This window comes from Pygocentrus nattereri, chromosome 5 (assembly GCF_015220715.1).
Source record: "Pygocentrus nattereri isolate fPygNat1 chromosome 5, fPygNat1.pri, whole genome shotgun sequence".
NCBI classification, from domain to species: Eukaryota; Metazoa; Chordata; class Actinopteri; order Characiformes; family Serrasalmidae; genus Pygocentrus; species Pygocentrus nattereri.
Window position 1 is genome coordinate 33,868,923 of NC_051215.1, and position 20,502 is coordinate 33,889,424.

A 20,502-nucleotide genomic window follows, 5' to 3' on the forward strand; every position below is an offset into this window, starting at 1 on the left:
ATATTTCCCAGTTCTCAACAGCACTACATAATACCATTAAGTACTGTTCATGGCTTTTGATTGGATGTTTTTATATTAATTATACTTATTGGACCTTTACACAAGGGGTGTGTGTGTGTAAAAAAAAAAATATATATATATATATATATATATATATATATATATATATATATATATATATATATATATATATATATATATATATATTTGTTTAGAGATGCAGCCTAGATATAGTTGCTCCATGTGCTCATCAGTTAATAACTTTAATAAGCAATAATGAATATACGGTAATATTATTTATTTACAAAATATTTATTTCTTGTCATTAGAAGAATGTTGTATTATTGTACCAAAAAAAAAAGGATCAGTCTAATAGCCTGTCATGTAGATTTTTGAAGGGCATCTAAAGACCTCTCTGTGGAATTTCTGTTATAACTTGAGCAGTGTGATCAAATCTGTATTTCAAGAAGTATTGTGGGGTGACGGTGTGCATTGGTTTTTTTTGGGTTTTTTTGTCAGCTGTTTCCGTGAATGAATAACATATTGCTGCAGTGTTTCAGTTTGCTTTAACACTTGAAACATACTGTAGATGTGTGATTGGATTGGATTAGTGGAGTGGAATGTAATTAAGCAACATGTTGTGCTCTTTGCGCCCATAGAGTTCTGTTGCTGCACAATTATTTTTTTATGTTCTCACTTCTTGGGTTGATGATGCACCACACAGTCTTTTTTTTTTTTTTTTTTTTTTTGTAGACAATGTATTAAAGACTATATTATGTAAACCTGACATCACACAAATAATCAGAAGGAATAATTACAAGGTTAAAGTTATAGTTAAATGCACAACAGTTTAATGGACAAGGGCAGTTTTAAATGGGAAAAGCACATAGCAGCTTGAGCTTGTCTGCAAATCATGGTGTTTGTTACAAAATGCACGTTTGAGTTGAATGCAGTATTACAGTTTTAACATGGACCATGTGAGATAAAGTGAGCAAATTCTTGGACTCTTCACCTTTACTATCCCGTATTGTACTAGAGTAAGCAAACCATAAACTGTTACACTGACTGAAGTTTTTTGCAAATTTTCAGTAGCGCATCACCTGCTTAGTCTCCTAGAAATGTTTCATGGTTGGAGGCCTTCAGGAGTCATATATTCCCTGAATGAGTATTTCTCTAGACCCACAAGACTGACATGCAACGTTGAACGCTGTCTTGACCAAAAATATGTTGCCATGTTAAAACATGTCATTTCAAAACTGGCATTTGCATCATAAACATATCTATTTCGGTGCAAAGAATTAGAAGGCAAAATGTATGCCCTGTGTTTCTGCTGTCATATCATTTTCCATAATTACCTGGTATCGTAATAAACACCTTATAAATTGACTATTTTTACTTCATCTAGGCCCTTTGCATCTCTATGGTTTAAGAAGTCAGCAGATGTTTTGCAACAGATAGGCCAAAACAGTGTGAAATGCAGAAATATTCTTTGCTTTCATCTCTCCCAGAAAGCTGCTGTCTGAGATTTCAAGATCATTCTGACAGTGTAAGGGAATGTTTTGGTGCCATGTACCTTCACGTTCCGCTGCATGTATTGGTGACCCTGTGAGTTTTACTCAATTCTGTCCAGTTTTTCAAGTCTGTTTTCAAAACATAAATCCCCTAACTGTACTGGTGCTCATTTAATGTTTTGTTGTGCTTTTTCCCCATTTTTTTATTCTGTTCATAATTTTCTTACCTGTGTCGTATGTATTTATGTAGTACAACATAATAAAGGTTTTGATTCAAGTATTTGCATGTAGCAATGTGCTGTACACAAATTTTTCTGTGTTACAAAGCCATTCCAAAGATGATTTTATTCAGAGTAAACTTTGGAAAATAACTTTATTTATTTTATATAAATAACCATTGAGGCAATTAGGTAGCAAAGTGCAGTGCACGTGTAATGCAAGTTCATTGATTGATTAGAGTTTGAATACCTGAATTTGCTAGTTCATCAGTAAAAAGAAATTTGTACTGTAGAAATTCCCCAGTCTGAAACACAGTATAATATATTCCTGACTGCAAATTTTACAGTAATTGTTCAATATTACATAAAAGGAACTAGAGTGAAGAAATACTTTCTTTACTTCCATGTTTGTTTAATTTATTGAACAGTTATCCTGTGTCCCCATGTAGAAAGGATAGTCAGCTGACTGAATAAAACCAGGATTGATCAGTCAGATCTGTACAATGTACTGTAAACCCCACTTACTTTCAGCCTTGCAAACTACCAGGTAAAACAAACCAGTATATCAGTCTGTATGAAAATGGTGACTGAACCACAGTGAGAGCCAAAACCTCCAAATGGAAAGCACCTGCAACGACAGCAAATTTTCTCAGGAATTGACAAGGGTGGAGCATAAAATCACCCAAAGAAGTCACAACAGATTAGAGGTGGGCAATATGACGTTTCGTCATTGTTATGATAAACAATATGCTTCTGTAAGCATAATATGTGTTAAGTGTGAGCGCCTTGTGCGTGTTTTTCTCTCGCTCTCTCTTTAGCTCTTTTCTGCGCCAGTCGGTCTTTCACCTTATAGGTGGATCGGGCTGTCATTCATCATCCTCGTCACGCTCGTCACTTACTGGCCAATCAGAGGGCGCGTCCGGACCAAGGGAGGGGCGGAGAGCTATACCAAAAGCTACGCGGAGGCACTTGTATTTATTGCTGTTGTTAACCGTTTGTTGCTGATGTTGTTACGGTCTCCCCTGTATAATGGACACAGGGGAGACAGTAACAACAACCATCAACAACCAGCACCAATGTTGTCGGAACTTTAATAACGTTGACCAACTGCATGTCTCATTACAATCATAATTAGTCATGTTTAACCTTCCTGTAATGTTCGGGTCAAATCTGACCGATTTACAATTTAAAACACTCATAAATATTGTGTTTTACATCTGATTGCCTCAAGGCCTTGCGATATCCTCCACACTATGCACTTGAGCATATAAAAGTGATGATCACCTCTTTCATTGAATTTTGAGTGTTTAATCAATTGTTACACCTGTGGTGTTCCCGGTCAAAAGTGACCGCCGTAGGAAATGAATGGGTATCCAGACTATATTCATCCATCAGACAGAAAACATGCTCATACACACCAACCCAACTCACTCACTCTATTTGTATTTGCACTGCTGTTATTTTATGTCTAATTCTATACATTCAGGTTAAACACTACTTTGAGCCATTGTTCACAGCTAAAGACTGTTGAATAAAAATATGGTGGTTAATGTTTTTTGTGCTAATTTAAGAGCAGTTAAAACAGACTGGTCAATTTTGACCAGGAACACTAAAGTAAGGGGTGGGAGGTGAAGAGGACAGGAGGGTTAATTGGATACCATTTTGTTCATTTTGAATAAAATTGTTGTACTAAGAGTCTGTGATTAAAAATCTGCCAGTGCATTTTGTCTACATATCAAATTATCATGATATATATTGTGTATCATGATAATATTTCTGCTATCAAAAATATTCAGGGTTAATTTTTTCCCCCCAAAATCAGTCACATTTCCTTCACTCTCAATAAACAGTAGAAAGGCTGCTCTGTTTTGTTTTTTTTCGCTCCAATGAAACCTGCAGAGCTAATCTGACCATGACTGGCAATTCAAATATAAAGAAAAACACAGAGGAACAGTTTTATGTCTGCTGTTTTGTTTATTGCAAATGGCATACTCCACCTGATTCAGAACCACTGGCTGTCTCCTGACTAAACACTGGTGAGAAGGAAAGAATGTCAAGCTTCAAATCTGCTCTCTCACTAAAGAGTTTTGAGACAGATTGTCATTAAAACACACAAACCAAGTCACCAGCCCAGCAACAGACAGCCAACAACATAACTGAGTGAAGAACCACAGCAAAGCCATTTCTAAAGTGCCAAAACAAATTAGTGAGGCAAACAGCAAGAATTACTAAGCACCTGAATGGAAGTTCATTTCTGCAACACTTTGTGCTTTAGTCCCTAACATTATTCTGTAGTACCAACTAAGTTTACAAGAACCTGAGCTTTCCTTTACATTCACAGCATCAATGTAGAAACTGAGGTGTGATGTGTAAATAGTTAATCTGTTTGTTAGTAGCTTAAGCTTTCATTTCTGGGAAAACTTAAAATGACAAATGTTTGTTACTGTTTTAATTTACCTTGACAACATTTTCCACATCAAAAATTATAAAAAAAAAAAAAAAAAAAAAAAAAAAAAAAAAAAAAAAAACTATTTCTCTACCACTATTTTCTTAGCTGCCTCCAAAACGGACTCAGTGCTGACTTTGTCACCAAACTCCTTCTCCCGGTGCTCAAGAAGGACCCCCTATAAACAGCACAAGATTAACAGTTAGATAATAACAATTCATAAGGATGCAAGATTCTTCTCTTACAGGGTAAAATTAGTCTTAAAACCATTTCAGGTAATGAAAACCAGTGAAAAAGCTATCATCTAGGATAAAGTTCATAATACTTTATTGTATGTCCAATGAAAGTCACCTGCTTGCCAGATCCTATGACAAATACCCCACCCAGGATGAAGCCCTCTCCATTCATGTTTCCCTGGTAACCTGACTTCCAAGCTCTAAAGAAGTTCTGCCAAACTCCTAGACGAATGAAGCCAAGACCACCCATTTTCCTCTGGGGTGGTCCATAGAAAGCTCGCTGTACATAAAGGTAAGCATTTTAGAGTACATACATTTTCTTCACCTAGAAAGCATTTCTCCACAAAACAACATGAGATGATGTAAGGTTGGTAAGAGTCATCATTGTATAGGCTTCTATAGAAATGTTAAAACAAGAATTAACGACAGGTTGCCTGACCTTTTCATCAAGAAAAACATCCCCAGCAAAATGGGGTCTGAAGTCTTGAATCTCTGTACCAATGTCTTCTTTGACAACAGCATACAGAGGGACCCCAAGCTGGTCCAGCTGGGGCTTCAGAGAGGACAGCTCAGCAGCCTCCTGCAAGGACAACACCACCAGTCAAATCAGCAACAGGCAAGTTCCTCTTTACTGAACTAAAATAGAGAAGAATGCATCAAGATTACCTCTCTGCACAAAAATCATCCAGGCCTCCGTACAACCATGATCACTGCACCCGACTTCTCCCACAGGGTTTGAGCTTTAAATGTCTTGTCATCTGCATGAATACCAGTGGAAATCATCAGTAAAATAAACCAAAACCTAATCCAACAATCAGAACTGCATTATTGATTTCTGCACCAAACCAAAGGTTAACTACCCATGTCTGATATCAAAAAACAGCTGCTCTACTCCATCCATACATCCATTATCTTCCGCTTCTCCGGGGTTCGGGTCGCGGGGGCAGCATCCTAAGCAATGAGGCCCAGACCTCCCTTTCCCCAGCGACTTCCACTAGCTCTCCGAGGGGGATTCCGAGGCGCTCCCAGGCCAGCTGGGCAATATAATCACGCCAGCGTGTCCTGGGTCTTCCCCGGGGTCTCCTCCCAGGTGGACTTGCCTGTGACACCTCCCGAGGGAGGCGTCCAGGAGGCATCCTAACCAGATGCCCGAACCACCTCAGCTGGCTCCTCTTGACGTGAAGAAGCAGCGGCTCTACTCCGAGTCCCTCCCGGATGACCAAACTTCTCACCCTATCTCTAAGGGAGAGTCCAGACACCCTGCGGAGGAAACTCATTTCAGCCGCTTGTATTCGCAATCTTATTCTTTCGGTCATTACCCAAAGCTCATGACCATAGGTGAAGGTGGGAATGTAGATCGACCGGTAAATCGAGAGCCTTGCCTTATGGCTCAGCTCTTTCTTTACCACAACAGACTGGTAAAAGCCCGCATCACTGCTGACCCAGCACCAATCCGCCTGTCAATCTCCCGCTCCCTTGTACCATCACTCATGAACAAGACCCCGAGATGCTTGAACTCCTCCACTTGAGGCAAGAGCCTATCCCCGACCCAGAGAGGGCTCTCCGCCCTTTTCCACCTGAGAACCATGGTCTCGGATTTAGAGGTACTGATTCTCATCCCGGCCGCTTCACATTCGGCTGCAAACCGATTCAGCAAAAGCTGAAGTTCGCGGCCTGATGTCCCCAATAGGACCACATCATCTGCAAACAGCAGCGATGTGACCCTGAGGTCACCAAACCGGACACCCTCCATCCCCTGACTGCGCCTAGAAATTCTATCCATAAAAATTATGAATAGAATCGGTGACAAAGGGCAGCCCTGACAGAGTCCAACTCTCACTGGGAACGAGTCTGACTTACTGCCGGCTATGCGAACCAAACTCCAGCTTTGTTTGTACAGGGCCTGAATGGCTCGTAGCAAAGAGCCATGTACCCTGTACTCCCGAAGCACCTCCCAAGGAATACCCCAGGGAACACAGTCGAATGCCTTCTCCAGATTCACAAAGCACATGTGGACTGGTTGGGCAAACTCCCATGAACCCTCCAGAATGGAGAGGGTGAAGAGTTGGTCCAGTGTTCCACGACCAGGGCAGAACCCGCACTGCTCCTCCTGGATCGACTATAAGCCGGACTCTCTTCTCCAGTACCCCTGCATAGACCTTACCAGGGAGGCTGAGGAGTGTGATTTCCCTGTAGTTGGAACACACCCTCCGGTCCCCTTTTTTAAAAAGAGGCACAACCACCCCAGTCTGCCAATCCAGTGGCACCGCCCCCAATGCCCACGCAATGTTGAAAAGGCGTGTCAGCCAGGACAGCCCCACAACATCCAGAGCCTTGCGGAGCTCAGGGCGGATCTCATCCACACCTGGAGCCCTGCCGCCAAGGAGCTTCTTAACTACCTTAGCGACTTCGGCCTCAGTAATGGACAAGCCTATTTCCAGACTCTGCCTCCTCACTGGAGAACGTGTCGATGGGATTGAGAAGGTCCTCAAATTATTCCTTCCACCACCCAATGACGTCTTCAGTCGAAGTCAGCAGCACACCATCTCTACTATATACAGTGCTAGTGGCACACTGCTTTCCCCTTCTGAGTCGCCAGAATCTTTTCGGAGCCAACCTAAAGTCACTTTCCAAGGCCTCACCAAACTCCTCCCACACACGGGTTTTTGCCTTGGCGACGACTGAAACCGCAGATCGCTTGACCTGTCGATACCTGCCAGCTGCCTCTGGTATCCCACAGGACAACCATGCCCGGTAGGACTCCTTCACCATGAGTAAATGCCCGGCCACCAGACGCTCGCTGGCGAGCCCCTCCCCCAGGCCTAGCACCAGGGTGGGGCCCCGGTAACCCTGTTCCGGGCAGGGTACACAAGTCCTGTTTTCGTCTTTTCATAGGGGTCATTATGGACCACATTTTGTCTGACCCGTCACCTAGGACCAGTTTGCCATGGGAGACCCTACCAGGAGCTTTTGCTCCAGACAACATAGCTCCTAGGATCATTCAAGCACGCAAACTCCTCCACCACGATAAGGTGGTGATCCATGGAGAGGAGCTGCTCTACTCATGTTCTGAATAATAACAAAACTTACTTCTGTGAAACCGTTCATTTTTTTACTGACCTCCAAAGGTAGTTTTGAGGTCAGCATCCTCCAGGTACTCTACAGTGGCAGGTTCAGGCTTGGTCAGGAAAAGGTCTGTGTTGGCAAGAATTATGCCTGCTATGGCAGCTCCCACAGCTCCAAGGCCCAGGGACCACATGCCCATGGCAAGTGTCTGGCCCTCCAAGACTGCTGGTGATGCTGTAGTGGGATGACAGAAAAAAAAGAAGGTTACATAAACATTTATTTCAACAAGCTTGGAATGATGGCATATTTGGAAAAACTGCAATAAAGGACGGCTATCAGTTTAATCTTTGACTGACAGGCAAAAAGCATTTTTCCCTTCAACCTGGCAGCAAAGAACCGAACATCCTCCCACACTAAATAACCTGCCTGCCAAATAAGACTATAACATTAGGGATTTTATCAAACACAAGCAGAGGAGGTCAGAGCAGTACCTTTTGATTCAAGGATGTTGGGCTGGCTGTTCTTGACCCTCTCAGAAGGTTGATTTGCTGAATATGCATGAATGCTGATACAACTACAGGATACTGGTGACTTTAAGTATGGCCGGCACCTTGGGTGGAGTTTGTTCATTAAAAACTGAGGTTTCTTATCTAGGGATGGGCCTGCTAGCCAGAGAGGCTCCGCTGCAGTGGAGTTACAGTTATACACTTGTGTTTTAACAGAGTTATTCACATGAGAGATACAGCGGCCTCTTCTGAAGAACAGGGCTATTCGCTTGGGCTGTACCTTTATAAAGGCCATTGCTGGCATCCACACTAGGTTCTCTTGTTCTCTATCAGGTAAAAAGCATATGTCAAGAATGCGCTGGAAAGGAAAGGAAAAAATGACCTCTAAGCACAAGATCACATTCCAAAAGTATTATCTAGTATTAAATACAAGCAGCATTCATGCAGACTGAGTTAAGTACAGGGACGCGCTTGCAGCTTTTGTGTGGAAATGCAACGCACTTCAAGCACACGGACACGCCATTTGACTTTCAGTGTCACGGAGTTAAACTGGGAACAGACAGGCTTGAAACACAAATACAGCGTGAACATGTCTGCTTGGTAACTGCTGAAAGAAAATGTATCAAATATGCAAACATGAGGCTGACGTTGGTTATTTGCCACCTTTTTATGTAACTTTTCCATTACACATTAAATGGTCCAGCAGTTACACTCACACAACACACAAAAAAAGAAAGTGGTTCTATATAGAGCCATGAACACTCAAAGAACTGTTTGCATGAGTAAAAAATTCTTTGCATTGTGAAAGAGTTCTTCAGATTGATCATGTGCTGTTAATGGTCCTATACAGAACCTTTTTGAAAAGGGTTACATAGCACCAAAAAGTTGTAATAATAGCAGACACCTTTTGGGTCCTATATGTTTTTCAAAAAGGTTCTACACACTGAATACCCTTCTTTTCATTGTAAATGCTGCACCATTTAAGTTCGAAGAGACAATTCGATACAAGCAGCATCCATGCAGACTGAGTGGAGCACAGGGATGCGCTCACAGCGCCTGCGTGTAAATACATGTACATCAACTGTCCTGACACGGGTGCAAGTTACACAATCAAGCGGAGACCGACTGCTTATAAACTGGCAAATACCTTTCCGAAGTCAGCCTCGTATTGACATAACTGGCACGTTTCCTTTCAGGAATTGCCTGAAGTGTTCATGCTGTGTTTGTGTTTCAAACCTGTTGTTTGAACAGGTTCTTTCAGTTCAGCTCAGCGACGCCGCAGAAGACGGTCAGGTGGCATTTCACTACAGCCAGCTAGTTAACGAGTTTATACTGAGAAGTTACCGAGCAAAACAAGCACGTTGCAAACAGCCGTTTACTGCAGAGTGAACACTTTTCGAGAAGTGGCAGGTTACACACTGTCTGACTGGAGCTAACTGACCGTTAGTTAAGCGACTCGGCTAAGCTAGCGAGCAAAGTCCGGTTCGCAGTGTATTAAGAGTTTAGGTTAATAATTGGGGAATAACTGAGCCAGTCCGTCTGAACACGAGAGGGAGAGCGTAACGTTAACGAAAAAACAGTTTTCATCAAAACATTATCTTCACCGTAACGTTAAAACGTAAGATACTCACAATCTGTTCTTCAGTGAAACGTCGTTACTGAGCCTCCCAGTCTTATGTAAAGCTCAGAAGGCAGGCGCTACCTCTGGATTTCCGAAACATCGAGCAGCACGATGGCAGCCACAGATGGCACACAGATCTGCCGCGACGATGGGAGGAAAGAGACGAGCGTCTTCAGCGGTTTTACACTTTGTGGAATATGAGAAGTTTTTATGAGCGTGGCAAATTATAAATCTGTTTATATCTGGCCAGTGAAAACGGGAAATTTTCCTTTGTACTTTCATCAGTTCAATAAATGCTCAAGAGAATTAGCAGAACACATATTTTTGTTTTTATTGCATTAAATTATTAATTAAACCAATTTATTTATTAATAAATTAATCATCATTCGAATGGAATCTGGGTGATGCAAGAACCTATTAGACTACTGCAATAGTGTTTTGGCTTTAATAAGCTAATAGTCTTTTTCACTTTTAGTTGAGATGAGTTCATAGTTATATATAATATTTAATATATAATATTTAGTATACTTTCTCCATTCCGCAGTTCTTTGCATGCGGGTTTACTGTTTTTACGAAAACTAAAGATGGAGGTTTCATTGTGTCTTCTGAAGCAAGCCAGTGGACTACGGGTGGGTAATTAAATTGATATTTTATTGAAATTGTTAGAAATTATGACAAACTATGCCTCTATGAGCATATTGTGGATAACATTAGTATCTAAAGAACACCAACTGGCGATGTTTCATTACAAAGTGAGCATAATTTGATGTTTATTTGGGTTCATCACTATCAGACTGTAAAACGCTGACTAAAAACTGTAGGTTTATTTATTATTTATTGATGAGACACAGGAGAACATTCAGTGCAAGACTCATTCTACCGAAATGCTCCACAGAACACCTCAGGAAGTCATTCTTACATGTGGCCATCAAACTCTGTAACTCCTCCCTCAATGTACAGTAGCTCAGAGGTGCACTAATTTGACCTGTTTAATACAGTCTGTATCATATTTATTATCACAGCTACTGCCACTTTATTTAAGAATTTAAACTTGTACATATTGCAAATTTCTTTTTTGTGTTTTAAATTATTAAAGTGTTTATTCTTTTAAATAAAGGGTTCCGACTGTAACAACTGCAGTTTCCCTCTGGGATCATTAAAGTACTCTTATTCTGATTATTATTAGTAGTAGTAGCAGCAGTAGTAGTGGCAGTAGCAGTAATAGTACTAGTAGTAGTAGTAGTAGCAGTAGCAGCAGCACTAATACTAGTAGTAGTTGCAGGAGCAGTAATAGTAGTAGTAGTACTAGTAGTAGTAGTAGTTGTAGTAGCAGCAGCAGTAATAGTAGCAGTAGTACTAGTAGTAGTAGTAGCTGTAGTAGCAGCAGTAGTAGTAATAGTTGTTGTAGTAGCAGTAGTACTAGTAGCAGTATCAGTAGTAGTAGTAGTAGTAGTAGTAGCAGTAGTAGCGGTAGCAGTAGTAGTAGCAGTAGCAGCAGCAATAGTAGTAGTAGTAGATGTAGTAGTAGCAGTAGTAATAGCAGCAGTAAAAGTAGTAGTAGTAGCAGTAGTAGTTGTAGTTGTAGTAGAAGTAGTACTAGTATTAGTAGTAGCAGTAGTAGTAGCATTAGCAGCAGTGGTAATACTAGTAGTAGTAGTAGCAGTAGCAGCAGCAGTAGTAGTAGTAGTAGCAGTAGCAGCAACAATAATAGTAGTAGTACTAGTAGCAGTAGCAGCAGCAGTAATAGTAGTAGTAGTTGTAGTAGCAGCAGCAGCAGTAGTAGCAGTAGTAGTAGTAGTTGTAGTATCAGTAGCAGCAGCAATAGTAGTAGCAGTAGCAGCAGTAGTAGTAGTAGTAGCAGTAGCAGCAACAATAATAGTAGTAGTACTAGTAGCAGTAGCAGCAGCAGTAATAGTAGTAGTAGTTGTAGTAGCAGCAGCAGCAGTAGTAGCAGTAGTAGTAGTAGTTGTAGTATCAGTAGCAGCAGCAATAATAGTAGTAGCGTTAGTAGAATTAGTTGCAGTAGTAGTAGCAGTAGTAAAAGTAGTAGCAGTAGTAGTAGTAGTTGTAGTTTTAGTAGCAGTAGTAGTAGTAGCAGCATTAGCAGCAGCAGGAATAGTAGTAGTAGTAGTAGTAGCAGTTGCAGCAGCAGTAATACTACTAGTAGTAGTAGCAGGAGCAGTAGTAACAGTAGTAATAGTAGTAGTAGTTGTAGCAGTGGCAGCAGGAGTAGTAGTAGTAGCTGTAGCAGTAATACTAGTAGTACTAGTAGCAGCAGCAGTAATAGTAGTAGTAGTTGTTGTAGTAGCAGTAGTACTAGTAGCATTAGCAGTACTAGTAGTAGTTGTAGTAGCACTAGTAGTAGTAGCAGCAGCAGTAACAGTAGTAGTAGCTGTAGCAGCAGCAGTAATAGTAGTAGTAGTTGTTGTTGTAGTAGCAGTAGTACTAGTAGCAGTAGCAGTAGTTGTAGTAGCAGTAGCAGCAGTAGTATTAGTAGCAGTAGTAGCAGCAGCAGTAGTGGTAGTAGTAGCAGTAGTAGCAATAGTAGTAATAGCAGCAGCAGTAGCAGTAGTAGTAATAGCGGGAGCAGCAGTAGCAGTAGTAATAGTAGCAGAAGTAGTAGTTGTAGTAGTAGTAGTAGTAGTAGTAGTTGTAGTAGTAGCAGTAGTAGTAGTAGTTGTAGTAGTAGCAGTAGTACTAGTAATAGTAGTAGCAGTAGTAGCAGTAGCATTAGCAGCAGCAGTAATAGTATTAATAGTAGTTGTAGTGCCAGTAGTATTAATAGTAGTAGTAGTAGCAGTAATAATAGTAGTGCTAGCAGTAGCAATAGCAGCAGTAGTAGAAGTAGTAGTAGCAGTAGTAGTAGTAGTAATAGCAGTAGTAGTAGTAGTTGTAGTAGCATTAGCAGTAGTACTAGTATTAGTAGTAATAATATAATTAGTAGTAGCAGTAGTAGTCGTAACAGTAGTTTCAGAAGTAGTAGTAGCAGTAGTAGCATAGAAGTAGCAGTAAGCATAGTAGTAGCAGTAGTAGTACCAGCAGTAGCAGTAGTAGGAGGAGGAGTTTTAACAGTAGTAGTAGCAGTATTAGTGGTAGCAGTAGCAGCAGTAGTAACAATAGTATTAGTAGTAGCAGCAGTAGTAGCAATAGTAGCAGCAGTAGTAGCAGTAGTAGTAGTAAGAGAAGTTTTAGCAGTAGTAGTAGCAGTAGAAGTAGCAGTAATAGTAGCAGTAGCAGTAATAATAGTAGTACTAGCAGTAGCAGTAGTAGTAGTTGTAATGGTAGCAGTAGCAGCAGTAGTAGTAGTAATAGCAGTAGTAGTAGTAGTTGTAGTAGCAGTAGCAGTAGTACTAGTATTAGCAGCAGCAGTAGTTGTAGTAGCAGCAGTAATAGTAGTACTAGTAGTAGCAGTAGCAGTAGTAGTAATAGGAGTAGTAGGAGTTTTAGAAGTAGTAGTAGCAGTAGTAGCATAGAAGTAGCAGTAATAATAGTAGTAGCAGTAGTAGTAGTATTAGTGGTAGCAGTAGTAGCAATAGTAGTAGCAATAGTAGTAGTAGGAGGAGGAGTTTTATCAGTAGTAGTAGCAGTAGAAGTAGCAGTAGTAGTAGCAGTAATAGTAGCAGTAGTAGTAGTTGTAGTCACAGCATTAGTAGTAGTAGTTGTAGCAGTAATAGTAGTAGGGGGTTTAGCAGTAGTAAAAGCAGTAGTAGCAGTAATAGTAGTAGTAGGAGTTTTAGCATTAGTAGTAGCAGTAGCAGTAATAATAGTAGTAGGGGTTTTAGCAGTAGTAGTAGCAGTAATAGTAGTAGTAGGAGTGTTAGCATTAGTAGTAGCAGGAGCAGTAGCAATAACATTAGTAGAAGCTGTAGTAGTACCAGTAGCAGTGGTAGCAGTAATATTAGTAGTAGAAGTAGTAGTAGTAGTAGTAGGAGGAGGAGGAGTTTTAGCAAGAGTAGTAGTAGTAGCCATAGCAGTAATAATAGAAGTAGCAGTAGTAGTAGTAGCAGTAGTAATAGCAGTAATCTTCTTCTTCTTCTTCTTTCGGCTGCTCCCTTGGATGTTCGGCGGATTATCTGCCTCCATCTTGCCCTATCCATTGCCTCCTCTACATTCACACCAACAATCTCCATGTCCACCTTCACTACATCCATAAACCTTCTCTGAGGTCTACCTCTTCTCCTTCTACCCGGCAGCTCCATCTCCAACATTCTTTGACCAATATATCCACTATTCCTCCTCAACACATGTCCAAAGCATGCAATAGCAGTAATAATAGTAGCAATAGTAGTAGTAGCAGTAGTAGTAGTGGTAGCAGAAGTAGCAGTAGCAGTAATAATAGTAGTAACGGTAGTAGTAGCAGTAGTAGTAGTAGTGGTAGCAGTAGCAGTAATAATAGTAGTAACAGTAGTAGTAGTAGCGGTAGCAGTGGCAGTAATAAAAGTAGTAGCAGTAGTAGTAGTCGCAGTAGTAGCAGTAGCAGTAATAATAGTTGTAACAGTAGTAGCAGTAGCAGTAATAACAGTAGTTGCAGTAATAGTAGTAGCAGTAGCAGTGATAGTAGTAGTAGGAGTTTTAGCATTAGTAGTAGCAGTAGTAGCAGTAGCAGTAATAATAGTAGTAGCCGTAGTAGTAGCAGTAGCTGTGGCAGTAATAATAGTAGTCGCAGTAGTAGCAGTAGCAGTAATAATAGTTGTAGCAGTAGTAGCAGTAATAGTAGTAGTAGCAGCAGTAGTAGTAGCAGTAGTAGTGGCAGTAATAATAGTGCTAGTAGCTGTAGCAGTAATAATAGTAGTAGCAGTAGTAGCAGTAGCAGTAATAATAATAGTAGTAGTAGTAGCAGTAGCAGTAATAGTAGTAGTAGGAGTTTTAGCATTAGTAGCAGCAGTAGCAGTAATACAAGTAGTAGTATCAACAATAGTATTAGCAGTAGTATTAGTAACACTAGCAGTAATAATAGTAGTAGCAGTAGAAGTTGTAGCAGTAGCACTAATAATAGTAGTAGTAGTAATATTAGTAGTAGGAGTTTTAACAGTAGAAGTTGCAGAAGTAGTAGTAGTAGTAGCAGTACTTATAGTAGTAGCAGTAGTAGTAGTCGCAGTAGTAGCAGTAGCAGTAATAATAGTTGTAGGGGTTTTAGCAGTAGTAGTAGCAGTAATATTAGTAGTAGCAGTAGCAGTAATAGTAGTAGTAGGAATGTTAGCATTAGTAGTAGCAGGAGCAGTAGCAATAATATTAGTAGAAGCTGTAGTAGTACCAGTAGCAGTGGTAGCAGTAATATTAGTAGTAGAAGTAGAAGTAGTAGTAGTAGTAGTAGTAGGAGGAGGAGGAGGAGTTTTAGCAGGAGTAGTAGTTGTAGCCATAGCAGTAATAATAGTAGTAGCAGTAGTAGTAGTAGCAGTAGCAATAGCAGTAATCTTCTTCTTCTTCTTCTTTCGGCTGCTCCCTTGGATGCTCGGCGGATCATCTGCCTCCATCTTGCCCTATCCATTGCCTCCTCTACATTCACACCAACAATCTCCATGTCCACCTTCACTACATCCATAAACCTTCTCTGAGGTCTACCTCTTCTCCTTCTACCCGGCAGCTCCATCTCCAACATTCTTTGACCAATATATCCACTATTCCTCCTCAACACATGTCCAAACCATGCAATAGCAGCAATAATAGTAGCAATAGTAGTGGTAGCAGTAGTAGCAGTAGCAGTAATAATAGTAGTAACGGTAGTAGTAGCAATAGTAGTAGTAGTGATAGCAGTAGCAGTAATAATAGTAGTAACGGTAGTAGTAGTAGCGGTAGCAGTGGCAGTAATAAAAGTAGTAGCAGTAGTAGTAGTCGCAGTAGTAGCAGTAGCAGTAATAATAGTTGTAACAGTAGTAGCAGTACCAGTAATAACAGTAGTTGCAGTAATAGTAGTAGCAGTAGCAGTGATCGTAGTAGTAGGAGTTTTAGCATTAGTAGTAGCAGTAGTAGCAGTAGCAGTAATAATAGTAGTAGCAGTAGCAGTAGTAGCAGTAATAGTAGTAGTAGCAGCAGTAGTAGTAGCAGTAGCAGTGGCAGTAATAATAGTGGTAGTAACTGTAGCAGTAATAATAGTAGTAGCAGTAGTAGCAGTAGCAGTAATAATAATAGTAGTAGTAGTAGTAGCAGTAGCAGTAATAGTAGTAGTAGGGGTTTTAGCATTATTATTAGTAGTAGCAGTAATAAAATTAGTAGTATCAACAATAGTATTAGCAGTAGTATTAGTAACACTAGCAGTAATAATAGTAGTAGCAGTAGAAGTTGTAGCAGTAGCACTAATAATAGTAGTAGTAGTAATAGTAGTAGTAGGAGTTTTAGCAGTAGAAGTTGTAGAAGTAGTAGTAGCAGTAGCAGTACTTATAGTAGTAGCAGTAGTAGTAGTCGCAGTAGTAGCAGTAGCAGTAATAGTAGTAGTAGTAGTAGTAGCAGTAGCAGTAATAGTAGTAGTAGGAGTTTTAACATTAGTAGTAGTAGTAGTAGCAGTAGCAGTAATAAAAGTAGTAGCAGCAACAATAGTATTAGCAGTAGTATTAGTAGCAGTAGCACTAATAATAGTAGTAGTAGTAATAGTAGTAGTAGGAGTTTTAGCAGTAGAAGTTGCAGAAGTAGTAGTAGCAGTAGCAGTAATTATAGTAGTAGCAGTAGTAGTAGTCGAAGTAGTAGCAGTAGCAGTAATAATAGTTGTAGCAGTAGTAGTAGTAGCAGTAACAGTAGTAGTAGCAGCAGTAGTAGTAGCAGTAGCAGTGGCAGTAATTATAGTAGTAGTAGCAGTAATAGTAGTAGCAGTAGTAGCAGTAGCATAATAATAGTAGTAGCAGTAGTAGTAGTAGCAGAAGCCGTGGCAGTAATAATAGTAGTAGCAGTAGTATTAGTCGCAGTAGTAGCAATAGAGGTAATAATAGTTGTAGCAGTAGCAGTAGTAGCAGTAATAGTAGTAGCAGCAGTAGTAGTAGCAGTAGCAGTGGCACTAATAGTAGTGGTAGGAGCCATAGCAGTAGCAGTAATAATAGTAGTAGCAGCAATAATAGTAGTAGCAGTAGTAGCAGTAGTAGTACTAATAGTAGTAGTAGTAGTAGCAGTAGCAGTAATAGTAGTAGTAGGAGTTTTAGCATTAGTAGTAGCAGTAATAAAAGTAATAGCAACAACAATAGTATTAGCAGTAGTATTAGTAGCAGTAGCAGTAATAATAGTAGTAGCAGTAGAAGTAGTAGCAGTAGCACTAATAATAGTAGTAGTAGTAATAGTAGTAGTAGGGGTTTTAGCAGTAGAAGTTGCAGAAGTAGTAGTAGCAGTAGCATTAATTATAGTAGTAGCAGTAGTAGTAGTCACAATAGTAGCAGTAGCAGTAATAATAGTTGTAGCAGTAGTAGTAGTAGCAGTAGCAGTAACAGTAGTAGTAGCAGCAGTAGTAGTAGCAGTAGCAGTGGCAGTAATAATAGTAGTAGTACTAGCAGTAGTAGCAGTAGAAGTAATAGTAGTAGTAGGAGTTTTAGCATTAGTAGTAGCAGTAGCATTAATAATAGTAGTAGCAGCAGCAATAGTAGTAGCAGTAGCAGTAGCAGTAATAATAGTAGCAGTAGTAGTAGGAGTTTTAGCAGTAGTACTTGCAGTAGTAGCAGTAGTAGTAGTAGTAGCAGTAGCACTAATAGTAGTAGTAGTAATAGTAGTAGTAGGATTTGTAGCAGTGGTAGTAGCAGTATTAGTATTAGTAGCAGCAGTAGCAGTAATAATAGTAGTAGCAGTAGTAGTAGTAGCAGTAGCAATAGTAGTAGCAGCAGTAGTAGTAGCAGTAGCAGTGGCAGTAATAATAGTAGCAGTAGTAGCAGTAGAAGTAATAGTAGTAGTAGGAGTTTTAGCATTAGTAGTAGCAGTAGTAGCAGTAGCATTAATAATAGTAGTAGCAGCAGCAATAGTAGTAGCAGTAGTAGTAGTAGCAGTAGCAGTAGCAGTAATAATAGTAGCAGTAGTAGGAGGAGTTTTAGCAGTAATACTTGCAGTAGTAGCAGTAGTAATAGTAGTAACAGTAGCACTAATAATAGTAGTAGTAGTAATAGTAGTAGTAGGATTTTTAGCGGTGGTAGTAGCAGTATTAGTATTAGTAGTAGCAGTAGCAGTAATAATAGTAGTAGCAGTAGTAGTAGTAGCAGTAGCAATAGTAGTAGTAGCAGTAGCTGTATTAGTAGTAGTAGTGGCAGTAATAATAGTAGCAGCAGTATTAGTAACAGTAGCAGCAATAATAGTTGTAGCAGTAGTATTAGTAGCAGTAGTAGTAGTAGTAGCAGTAATAGTAGTAGTAGTAGCAGTGATAATGGCAGTAGCAATAGTAGCAGTAATAGTGGTAGTAACAGTTTTAGCAGTAGTAGTAGCAGTAATAGTGGTAGTAGCAGTTTTAGCAGTAGTAGTAGCAGTAATAGTGGTAGTAGCAGTTTTAGCAGTAGTAGTAGCAGTAATAGTGGTAGTAGCAGTTTTAGCAGTAGTAGTAGCAGTAATAGCAGTAGTAGTAGTAATATAGCATTTTTACATGTTGCACTATGTTTTCTATTTTTTGTGTTCCAACTTCAGTCTCAGAAAACAAGATATCATGATGCACATTATGTGTCTTCTCACTGACATGTCTCATTTATAAGCGTGGTTTTTAGGGTAGCACAATTCGTTCTTTTGAGGCGTCTCTCAAAGAACTCTTTGAGGTGCCTTTATTTTTAAGAGTATGATTTATTTCCAATAAAATTTCTTTTTTTAGCTTTATTTATGTGTTGATAGAGTATGTCAATTACAAGGAAATGTATAGAAGAAGACTGAAATGTTACCAGCATGCATTGGAATAGAAGCTGTGAGACCCCTGAAGTCTTCTATACACTTTGACACAACTCAGCAGGTCGGACAGACATAAGAAAAACAGTTTGTGGGCAGTTTGTTATGCATGGTCTGGATGACCATGTTGCAAAGTTTCCACCTGTGGGGAGTAAAAACATTAAATTGACTTGTTTCATTTTGTGAAGATCCATAGTAAATATAAGACTTTGCAGCTTGTGTTGTGTTACCTGTTTCATTAAAATGAATTTTATTCAAGTCAGCAGTGGATTTGTAGGGATCTTTCATTTGCATTCCTTGATATTCTTTGTTCTTTTCCACCATGCAAGTCCATGAGTGGTCTTTAGCGCACCCTGTACAGGTCATGAGACACTAATTGTGTAAGGTGATGCTGTAATATTAGAGGATGACGAAGGGCCCAGTTGTGGGGTTAATTATTATTTTTAGGGGAGCAGGGGCAGAGAATTGGGAGGTTCCTGCTTGGCACTGCAGAGAGGAATGTGCTGATAGCGGGGCAGCGCTGACACCCCACCCCAGTTCGCAGCTGCTGCTGCATTCCAGCGGGCCATCGAGCCGTCACAGGACGCCTTCTGCTTTCAGCTTTCACCCAGTTCACCAGCAATTGCCTTGCTTAACCTTAAACCCTCTGCTTTAATGTAGGCAGTGGGGAGAAAACACCCAGTGTCATCAATTGAGTTATATTTAACTTAACTTGTGGCCTTAATGCATTAATTGGTTGCCACTTCAGGCCCATAAATAGTTTCATCAGACTTACGCAAAAAAATCTTGCATGCTGCCAACAGTGATGACACCTGTATTTGTTACAGATGACATCATCCATCCATCCATCCATTATCTTCCGCTTCTCTGGGGTTCGGGTCGCGGGGGCAGCATGCTCAGCAATGAGGCCCAGACCTCCCTTTCCCCAGCCACTTCTACTAACTCTCCAAGGGGGATTCCAAGGCGCTCCCAGACCAGCTGGGCGATATAGCCAGCATGTCCTGGGTCTTCCCTGGGGTCTCCTCCCAGGTGGACTTGCCTGTGACGCCCGAGGGAGGCGTCCAAGAGGCATCCTAACCAGAAGCCCGAACCACCTTAGCTGGCTCCTCTCGACATGAAGAAGCAGTTGCTGTACTCCGAGTCCCTCCCGGATGACCGAACTTCTCACCCTATCTCTAAGGGAGAGTCCAGACACCCTGCGGAGGAAACTAATTTTGGCCGCTTGTATTCGCGATCTTATTCTTTCGGTCATTACCCAAAGCTCATGACCATAGGTGAGGGTGGGAATGTAGATCGACCGGTAAATCGAGAGCCTTGCCTTATGGCTCAGCTCTTTCTTTACCACAACAGACCGGTAAAGAGCCCGCATCACTCCTGACCCAGCACCAATCCACCTGTCAATCTCCCGCTCCCTTGTACCATCACTCATGAACAAGACCCCGAGATGCTTGAACTCCACTTGAGGCAAGAGCCTATCCCCGACCCAGAGAGGGCTGTACGCCCTTTTCTGCCTGAGAACCATGGTCTCGGATTTAGAGGTACTGATTCTCATACTGGCCACTTCACACTCTGCAAACCGATCCAGCGAAAGCTGAAGTTTGCGGCCTGACGTCCCCAATAGGACCACATCATCTGCAAACAGCAGCAATGTGACCCTGAGGTCACCAAACCGGACACCCTCCATCCCCTGACTGCGCCTAGAAATTCTATCCATAAAAATTATGAATAGAATCAGAGACAAAGGGCAGCCCTGACAGAGTCCAACTCTCACTGGGAACGAGTCTGACTTACTGCCGGCTATGCGAACCAAACTCCAGCTTTGTTTGTACAGGTCCTGAATGGCTCGTAGCAAAGAGCCATGTACCCTGTACTCCCGAAGCACCTCCCACAGAATACCCCGGGGAACACAGTCGAATGCCTTCTCCAGATCCACAAAGCACATGTGGACTGGTTGGGCAAACTCCCATGAACCCTCCAGAATCCTGGAGAGGGTGAAGAGTTGGTCCAGTGTTCCACGACCAGGACGGAACCCGCACTGCTCCTCCTGGATCCGAGGTTTGACTATAAGC

The 20,502-nt window shown here is 41.0% G+C and overlaps 1 protein-coding gene across 2 annotated transcripts; it reads right to left on the minus strand.

Annotated features, from left to right (window-relative positions):
• Positions 1-3,683: 3,683 nt before the first annotated feature.
• selenou1a (selenoprotein U 1a) lies at positions 3,684-9,748 on the minus strand. 2 transcript variants are annotated; one of them, XM_017721466.2, is made up of 7 exons: positions 9,615-9,701; positions 7,969-8,341; positions 7,532-7,711; positions 5,078-5,169; positions 4,851-4,991; positions 4,527-4,691; positions 3,684-4,353 (listed from the first exon to the last, which is right to left on the minus strand). In XM_017721466.2, exons 2-7 carry the CDS (start codon positions 8,285-8,287, stop codon positions 4,258-4,260), a joined length of 993 nt encoding a protein of 330 aa, XP_017576955.1. In that variant the 5' UTR covers positions 8,288-8,341; positions 9,615-9,701; the 3' UTR covers positions 3,684-4,257. The 2 variants fall into 2 exon arrangements, with proteins under 2 accessions (XP_017576955.1, XP_017576956.1); XM_017721467.2 differs by lacking the exon at positions 7,969-8,341 and having other exon boundaries at positions 9,615-9,748.
• Positions 9,749-20,502: the final 10,754 nt, after the last annotated feature.